General features: G+C 40.3%; 1 protein-coding gene across 1 annotated transcript in view; it reads right to left on the bottom strand.

The window, feature by feature from the left end:
* Window positions 1-5,073: 5,073 nt before the first annotated feature.
* Window positions 5,074-10,517, bottom strand: part of LOC138976716 (uncharacterized) — a 51,523-nt gene continuing 46,079 nt past the window's right edge. Inside the window, exon 7 of the mRNA XM_070349590.1 lies at window positions 5,074-8,102. Coding sequence (XP_070205691.1) covers window positions 8,008-8,102 — 95 coding nt within the window. The 3' untranslated portion in view covers window positions 5,074-8,007. The remainder of the gene's footprint in view (window positions 8,103-10,517) is intronic.

Raw genomic sequence — 10,517 nt, forward strand, 5'->3', positions numbered from 1 at the left:
AACGCGATGCTGTTGAGAGAGAGAGAGAGAGAGAGAGAGAGAGAGAGAGAGAGAGAGAGAGAGAGAGAGAGAGAGAGAGAGAGAGAGAGACAGAGAGAGAGAGAGAGAGAGAGAGAGAGAGAGAGAGAGAGAGAGAGAGAGAGAGAGAGACAGAGACAGAGAGACAGAGAGAGAGAGAGAGATGATGAAGATGATGGAACTTTATTTTACATGGATATATGTTTAAGGCTACGCCCTTTCTTACAACCTGTCCTTGCATCTAAATAATACAACATTATAATACATGACAAACGGAAAAGCAAGCCAGCAAGCACGCAAACCAAACAACCAATCAACAAATAAAAAGAAAATCAAAAAGCAATCAACAATAACGCAATAAACTGTCGAGAACATACAATTATAACAATGATTTTGACGTTGCCGGCAGTAGCACTCACAATACAAAAGTAGACGATAATGCCTACAATGACAATGCTTGAAAATAACTGTGGAAAAGCATATTAACAATAACCGTATTGTTCGCATACCGCAACCTTCTAGCGTGCAAATGACAAAACATACCCAAAAAAAAACAAAAAAAAAAACACACCCGGAAACAATGTACACGCAACACAACAAAAACAACATAACAAGTTGATCAACAATATATGAGAGATGACCAAGATATGAGATCAATCAAACCCGCCTCATACAAGCTCAGGAAAAAATAACCAAACTATGACAATTCATTGTCGGTAACACATTGCACGAAGAAATGAAGTATGGTGCTGCTCTGTGTACAATTATTATTACTTGTTTAACCCAAATCTATATTAATAGTCAGTATATTTCTTATATTCGGGGAGGACAAAAGTTACCTGTGGGATTGTTGGGTACAATCATGACATATCTTCTAGAATATACAAATGGAAGTAAACAAATGAAACAAGGTCGCCAGATGGAACTCCCGCAATACCAACACACCCATGCACCACAACCAACCAACCACCTAACAATTCAATTAACAGAAAAACTATACAAAGTTAATACGTTCATGATCGAGTGCTATTACAACTGTTCCTCCCAAAGTTCACAAGAATAGTGAAAATGTCTGTACAACTTTTTTTTCTTCTGAATATAAAAGCTATATACCTCGGCTCTGTGAACATCATCTGTCACAATAATAAAAGCAAGCACCACCCAAGGACTTGCAACAGATATAAGTGGACTAACAATTATTACCCCCTAGGTTCGTGTATTCTTTATAAATGTACAAAATATACACTGGTCTTATATATGGCCAAGAATAGTCAAATTCGATTGCTAATAACGACAATCATAAATATAAATGATTTCATTACAAAAAACACCTAAGTTTTGCGAAATTAAATACGAAATGGTATGCTCTTCATTATTTGCTTACCATTTTGATGTACAAACTAAGCATATGTAACTCAACAAAAACATTATACGAAGCGCACCAATGGAAGAGTATTCTTCTACGTTTAATACAATTATCGTTTTGGGAACATATACTCGAGGTGTTTTGAGCATACTTGACCAGTCTGCACATGGTCGTGCACGTGGTAATATAGCTGGTGAAAGTAAAACGTTTATTTGCTCATTCCTAGCAAGTTACTATTTTGCAGAATTAAGCGGCACAGAGAACAATACGACGTGTCAATGAAGTTGTATTCTAGCTTGCCAATGGTGAGCAACAATCTAAATGTACGGACCTGCTTGACATCAGCCAGGACTCTCAATATCCGGCAATATAGCTATTATGATGGACACGTGGGGGAATTCGGGGGCTGTGATTGGATGGTCTCTTCCGATCATCAAAGCATAATGCTACGGAAGTCGGCCATTTTTGCCAATATCCAAAAGCATATTGGCAATAACAAAGACGCATGGTTCCGGTTTACCCATATGTACCACACGAGTGTTTCAATCGACAACAGCATACACTGACAACGTGAAATTCTTCTCGGGAATGTTTTTCAGCTTTACAAATGTCGATAGCATACCCTTTTCTGCTAACTTCCCGATGAAACAGGACTAAACCAATTATTTTCTGTCCCTAAACACCACAAAATGCCCAAAGTCGAAAGATGTAGTACAACCAGGGGAGTAAAACGGAACAGCCGTTGTTGTGTGCCTGTGTGAGCTCAGTTGCCGACTAACACAAACTTTCGCATTCGGCTTTTCTTATCTCGTAACTCCACACTAAATACCCCACTTCCCCTCTGAAGTATTGATGTACAACCCATGGCACTAACATTCATGTAGTCGTTTATAACTGAGGTTGAACAATTCGCTTCATGACGAGACAAGTATAAATGCCATTCACCCAACTGAAAACTTCTCTGCCGTCTGCTCGCGTTGTACGGATTAGCTGTTCTCTTTTCCTCCCCTTGTTGCATCCTAGTTCTTCAGTTGTTTCTAGTTTTCCGTTGATGTTGTGTTTTGGTCTTCTTCATAAGTAGTCTTGTTCAAAATTAAAAAACTCAAACTTCTTTTTGTTGTATACGAAGAAGTCGTGTCCCAAAGAACTGAACGACTACAGACCAATCGCGCTGACATCGTTACCCTTCAAGTGTGCCGAGAAGATCGTCCTTCAGAGACTTCGACTTCAAACAGCTGACCACCAGGACCCGCTGCAGTTTGCTTACCGCAGCAACAGGAGCACCGATGATGCTGTGTTGACTCTACTACACAAGCTGCATGAGCACCTTGACCGGCCAAAATCCTACGCCAGAGTCCTGTTCATAGACTTCTCTAGTGCATTCAACACGATCCAGCCCCACCTGTTGATGGAGAAGCTCCTCGCCATGTCGGTAAATCCAGTGCTGATTCGCTGGATCCACAGCTTCCTTACGGAAAGACCACAGCGAGTCAGGGTTGGTGAGCAGTTCACCAGCACTCTGAAGACCAACACTGGGGCCCACAAGGGTGTGTGTTGTCTCCTGTCCTGTTTACTCTCTACACGGCGGACTGTCGGAGCAGTGATGCTTGCAACCTGCTCATCAAGTTTGCTGACGACTCGTCCTTGACTGGCATGATTCGCAATGACGAGTACCTATACAGAGCGGCGGTCGATGAGCTTGTGGGGTGGTGTGACAGCAACTACCTAGACCTAAACGTCTCCAAAACAAAAGAACTCATTGTCGACTTCAGGAGAGAAAAGCCAGAACTTCAACCAATCACCATCAAGGGTCAACCAGTTGAGACTGTTAAGTCGTATAAGTACCTGGGCATGGTAATTGATGATAAACTGGACTGGACTGAACACATCCGCGCTTGCTGCAAAAAGGGCAACCAGAGACTCTTCTTCCTCAGAAAACTGAAGAAATTCAGGGTGGACCAAAAAATCAAGTCACTGTTCTTTCAGTCAGTAGTACAGAGCGTCACGCTATACAACATCGTATGCTTCCTTGGGAGCGCAAAGAAGACGGATGTTGATCAGCTGGGGAAAATTATCAGAACTGCTGAAAGAATCATCACAGAAGAACTGCCAAGCATCAACTCCATCTACGAGAAGACAGCCATCAGAAAGCTAAATAAGATCCGGTCAGATCCATCTCACCCTCTCCATCCCGTCCTCGCAGCTCAGACTCCAGCCCGATCAGCATCAATGAGGTTGCGCTCCTTCAAGTGCCGCACTAACAGGTTCCTGGACTCCTACTTGCCCTCTGCTGTCTTCGACTCGTCGGCATTATACTTGTCTCGTCTAAATATCGGACCCTATTGCTACGCTGAAAACACAATAGCTGTTATTATTCAGATTACATCACACTTATTTGTTTGGGCCTGCTTGGACCTCGTTTGACCACTAGCAAGTCAAATATCTTGTGTTGTTAATATTTTAAAACACTAAATTGACTCTGTGCAATCACAAAGAGCTTTAAGTTGATATATTTTCGTAATAAAACACATGAACTAGATCTTGAGTACTATTCTTAATATAGTTTAGGACAAGGCTGTCTCTCTGCATGTGCAGTCCAACCTGCCATAGCGACCACCTCGTGATAACGACTACCTGCCCATTACCACCTCCCCGAAGAAATACCGACGAGGTTCTTTCCTATATAATTTACCTTGTCATAACGACAACCTGTCTATAAGGACCACTTTTGGTTGGTGCTTTGGCTGGTCGTTATAGACATGCAAGTTCGACTGTATATTCTAAAGTATATATATGTAACACTAGTTCCACAGCTAGGCACGGTTCTCTGCTTTCTTTATTTAACTTGTTATGAATGGGCACAGCTAAAGTCCGTCGGAGGGTCTAGTGGTGACCGTTTTTGTTTTTAATTTAAAACAAATCAAAGTAACTGTTATATAGTGCTTAAGAAGAACAGTTGTGTTGGACGAGAATTACTATCTTCTGTTAGATTATGTATTTTCTGTTTGAGCCATGAGCACATAACATTGTCTCAAATCAAGTGCACAACCATCACATGTATAACCCCAAAGAGCACCAAGCTCAACGTCATATTTTTACATATTCAGTTGAACTCTCATGCTTCTAAAGACTTCCACTCTCGTTGGACATTACCTGATCAAAACGGCGCACCTGACTCGCTAGATAGGTCAATGTGGTGCGTCACTGAGACTTCTTCGGGGTTTGATATTGACCCTGTTTTGGTTTTAACTCTCTAACATGTACTTTCTTTCTTTATTTGGCGTTTAACGTCGTTTTCAACCATTCAAGGTTATATCGCGACGAGGAAATGGGGGAGATGGGATAGAGCCACTTGTCAATTGTTTTTTGTTCACAAAAGCACTAATCAAAAATTTGCTCCAGGGGCTTGCAACGTAGTACAATATATGACCTTACTGGGAGAATGCAAGTTTCCAGTACAAAGGACTTAACATTTCTTACATACTGCTTGACTAAAAATCTTTACAAAAATTGACTATATATATTCTATACAAGAAACACTTAACAAGGGTAAAAGGAGAAACATAATCCGTTAGTCGCCTCTTACGACATTCTGGGAGCATCGGGTAAAGTCTTCCCCCTAACCCGCGGGGGGGGGGGGGGGGGGGGGGGGTGTCTCTAACATGTACTAAGGGTGGAGCCAACACGATACAGAATAGAACTTAACCCTTTTTACAAAACAAGATACTAATCGTCCTCGACAATATTTCTTCTAACGCGGTATATCATATTTGCTTTCATTTTGTTTGATATTAAAACAGACCGCCAATCCAAACACAGATGGGCTGTTAACGTTCCAAAATTCAGAATCACAAAACAAGAATTGTAGGTTACTGGAACGTTTATTTATTAACAAAAACAACAACAACAACGTTACATTTACAGTACATCGACCCAGTAGTCTTTTAAGCAGACAGACAGACAGACAGACAGACAGACAGACAGACAGACAGACAGACAGACAGACAAACACGATACAAATAATGAACTTATCTCAAAATAGTCGATGAATCTCGTTTGCAAAATGCCGACGAGGTAATGAAAAATACTACATCTTGTCAATTGCCCCTCAGCCAGACTATACAAGCCATGAGACCGGCAGACACACTGCGATAGCGTGTGATCAAGAAATAACATCCAGACACTGTGTGAAAATTGCCATGCGACCCTGTGGGGGGTCGTGCTTTTCCTATTTTCATTAAAAGCAGTCCCCGCCTGCGCACAATACAATAACTGGGTGTTTTTGTCCACATCAAAATGTTTTGTAATTGGAATCCAAAAACAAATACACTGCCAAAATTCCAAAATTCAGAATAAAAATTAACAAAAACACAAGTTAAGAATGTTATTGAAACGTGTTATATATATATTGATGACAAAACAAAACTTTACAAAAATGAGTGTAATTGGATAGCTATATACATTTCTTTTCCACAACATGTATCGTAATTAGTGCAGCATTCTCAAAGTTAAATTGGAATATAAAACAAATAAAAATGATAAATAAGGCTAACCATGACTTAAAAAGCTTGTATTTTAGGGCGCGTGGTATATTTCATACTAAAAATCTGCAATGGTATCGGAAAAAGTCAGTCAAAATCAGTATTTTTTTTCTTCTGAACTCATTACAATAATAGCCGTGTGTGGTCTGCAAACCACGTAGAACATCTTAATCTCTTCTAATGACACTGAAAAAAGAGGCCTTTGTCTTTGCTGTCATACATTTTCCATGCAATGTAGATAGCCCGTGACACTGAAGATCTTATTGCTGGCAAGGAAACATGTAGGTCAAGGTCATGACATCTGCCAGAGACGATGAGAGACTGTGCCACTAAACGCTTGAGAGCAAGAAAAATTAAGAGAGTGGAAATTTCAACACCCAAACACATACAAAGCATGAAAACAAACACACACTGATTATACACAACAAAATAAGGACAATCTCGAAGTCTGTAACAACATATTCAACAACAAGACAGTTGACACTGCACGTCAGATCAAAAACATTTCTTCGAAGAGGTCTCGGTTCGTACTGCAGTTCAAATAATAAGTTCAAAAAACCCGTATACTCAAGTCTCTGAAACTCATTATATAGCCTTACAACTGGGGTCACAACCATATTATTTTTGAAACATTGCTTCTCCCAATCTCATTCTCCCAATGATAAGTTACGCGCAAGAGGACAGTAAGATTTGTCATCCATTATTATGCTGTGTCTGTTTTCCATATGGTTCACGTATTGAGGTTGAGTTGATTTTCTGAGGTTTTGCCAAATGTTTTCTGGTGTCCTGGACATTTACCATGAGCAGGAATGTTACCGCATGATCTACATGAAATACAAGGGGTTTGATACTACTTTGATACTGATTAATGTCATAAATATATCTCTCCTGCTACAGCGTCTCTCATTTTTGACACTGACGCGTCACCTGATAAGCATTATGCCCTTTTGAGATTCATGTGAAGACAACACGCCCCTTTTACAACGTACATATCTATTGCGCATAAATATTAGTTACTTTACAACACACACAAAAACCACCAGGGTTTCTAATGATATCACCACATCACTCCAGGTGAGTCAAGGTTGTCCTAAACTGTTCACACACTGTTTCTGGAAACGATGCATTGATGACGAGTATGGACATCTTCATGCAACGCATACGTGTTTGACAACACGTTCTTGTGTTTTCTAGGCGGCTAATAAGCAAACGCCTCACAGCTTCCACAACAGGTTCACTGCTTTTTCACCGAGTACTACGTGCATCTGCCTCGACAGAGGCCACAATGATCCAAAGAGGACACGAATCGTCCTTGGCCATTTGTCAGTAAGAATTCGTACCAGCACACTGCAGTGATGTCCTCCAAAATAATTCCTCACCATCCTTCTTCAGTTGTCCAATGTTAGCCTTGTCGCTATGTCACAGAGTTGAACATGTCACTGCTCCCTCTAGTCAAAGCAATGGACTCAGTGGTCTTCTTCAGTTGTCCAGTGTTAGCCTTGTCGCTATGTCACAGAGTTGAACATGTCAAGAGTGACACTGCTCCCTCTAGTCAAAGCAATGGACTCAGTGGTCTTCGCCTGCTGAGTACTAGCTTCAGAAGTGTCAACGAACTCTGAAAACATTAACATTCATCATGACACTGCTCAGGTTTTCAACAAAACAGCTGTCTCGTATCCGTCATACTGCTCTCCGATTACCCGGAATTCACTAGAGACGAGAAGAGCAACAGAGCAACCACCCTATTCAGCTCAAAACGTACACCATTGCCGGGTGATTTAATTTGGTATCCTAGTGCAGAAGTCCAACATCTCTCTTGAAATTACAATTCTCATTGACGAACTCGTTCTGCGATGCGTCTGTTGTGTAACTGAAGACAGAGCTCTCTTGGCAATAGACGAACTAAGGATGTCTGGTGTTTGTGGGTTGTGAAAGAGTGAATAATCTTGCTTTTAGTGAGGCAAGCTTTCTACACATGCTCCTTGTCAAAGTGTTTCAAACACAACTCTCGCTCGTGACTGTCCTATGCACTCCTTCACAACCTATTCAAACCTGACAGTGGTATTTCCGAACATCGTCTATTCACAAGCACAGTGTTAAAGTCAATGATACAAGCAAAGACATGACTGATGATGTAAAGGTCTGCTGCGAGTGTAGAGATGTGCTGGAGCCCCCACCTGCAATCACATGTGAGAAACATTTCATTAGCTGGAATTGAGCGTGTTTTATTCTCGTTTTGCTATAATATAATCGCTTGACAAAAAAAGCAAGTCGCGTAAGGCGAAAATACAACATTTAGTCAAGTAGCTGTCGAACTCACAGAATGAAACTGAACGCAATGCAACGCAGCAAGACCGTATACTCGTAGCATCGTCAGTCCACCGCTCATGGCAAAGGCAGTGAAATTGACAAGAAGAGCGGGGTAGTAGTTGCGCTGAGAAGGATAGCACGCTTTTCTGTACCTCTCTTCGCTTTAACTTTCTGAGCGTGTTTTCAATCCAAACATATCATATCTATATGTTTTTGGAATCAGGAACCGACAAGGAATACGATGAAAGTGTTTTTAAATTGATTTCGAAAATTTAATTTTGATCATAATTTTTATATTTTTAATTTTCAGAGCTTGTTTTTAATCCAAATATAACATATTTATATGTTTTTGGAATCAGCAAATGAGGGAGAATAAGATGAACGTAAATTTGGATCATTTTATAAATAAAATAATTTGTTTACAATTTCCAGATGTTTAATGACCAAAGTTATTAATTAATTTTTAAGCCACCAAGCTGAAATGCAATACCGAAGTCCGGGCTTCGTCGGAGAGTACTTGACCAAAATTTCAACCAATTTGGTTGAAAAATGAGAGCGTGACAGTGCCGCCTCAACTTTCACGAAAATCCGGATATGACGTCATCAAAGACATTTATCAAAAAGTGAAAAAATCGTCTGAGGATATCATACCCAGGAACTCTCATGTCAAATTTCATAAACATCGGTCCAGTAGTTTAGTCTGAATCGCTCTACACACACACACAGACAGACAGACACACACACATACACCACGACCCTCGTCTCGATTCCCCCCTCTATGTTAAAACATTTAGTCAAAACTTGACTAAATGTAAAAAGGCACAAAGAACGATTATTAACACGTTCTAAAAGTAATAAGCAACACATGTTTAAGATTATACTAATTATGGCGAATAAGTGCATTAGCTTGTGTATCATGCCAGCTTCCCTCATTTTGCTCCAAACTTCATTCTCAACTTATCGGATGTATCAGCTTGATGTGTGTCTGTCCGCTATAGAGACCATTGGGTCGATATACTTTTGAATGCTCTGTTTTGTCAAAATCAAACGTTTCACAAACATCCTTCATTTTTTGTTTAATTTTGAAACGTTAGCGGTATTTTTGTTTTTGGATTTTAGCTTATGTATTTAAGGCAGTTTTGTGTGTGCTAGTCGACCTGTAATAATAATAATAATAATAATAATAATAATAATAATAATAATAATAATAATAATAATAATTGTCAGTAAGTACTGGTGTCACATGACTGATGTGAACCAGTTGATTGGCTAATGGCGATGCGCTTAAATCTGTTAGCGCACTCTTGGAGTGCGCTAACTTTTCCACAGAGCGTATTCTTACGCCCTTTGCCAAAGCAAGACTGTACTCTCATCCTCAGAATTAATTAATGACATGTAGCTTATATTCTCCACAATACCAAATGACCATAAATTCCCTGCTTCTCAATTAAAGCAGAAGTGGGTTTTTTTCTGACAGATTGCATGTGCCTGTGCCAGTGCCAGTGATCTAAAACTAGAAGCCGCTGTGTTTCATCTCATTTTCGCCGACTTGCATAGATTCTTCTCATAATATGCCGTGTTAGTGGCATGTAGCTTATCATCCACATTTCCAAATGATGAGTTAGTATACAATTCCCAGCGGCTAACAGAAAACACAAGTGTTATTCCGATAACGTACACAGCATTTGGAAGACTGATTCGATCGACTCTAGCAGACTACACTGAAATACGACTGCATCAGTTCAGTAAATGAATGGTTTCCGAATTATTATTTCAAGGCAAGAACAATCGTAATCGAAAACGTGTAGGGTTCAGAACGTTCTTACCATATAATTATAAGACTTATTACCAGGCTGCCTTATTCGTGCAGACTCAGTGACAGTGCAGACTGCAGTGGTTCGATTGTTCTAGCCTAGCAGTAGCAGACGACATAAACCCCGCTCAGCAAATTAACATGTTGGGCAAATGTGAACGAAAAAACGATGGGGATATAATACGTGTAGGGTTCAGAGCATTCTTACCGTTCATATTTAGTATCAGACTCCCCGATGAGTGAAGATACAACACGAGATATATGCCACATTTATTTTGAAAATGTGCGAACAGTCGAGTCCTTCGTGTCGTGGGGTAGTCAATTCAAGGGGAGTCACTCCGCACAGTCAATCCATCGACGCTCGACTGAAGGTTTCGAATCGCAAATAATGAAGAGCAGAGTCCTTTCTCAGAGTTCAAATGAGGTCTCTCTGAAAGATCATCACTGTTCAGCTTTAACACTACACTGG

This window comes from Littorina saxatilis, linkage group LG1 (genome assembly GCF_037325665.1).
Source record: "Littorina saxatilis isolate snail1 linkage group LG1, US_GU_Lsax_2.0, whole genome shotgun sequence".
NCBI lineage: Eukaryota > Metazoa > Mollusca > Gastropoda > Littorinimorpha > Littorinidae > Littorina > Littorina saxatilis.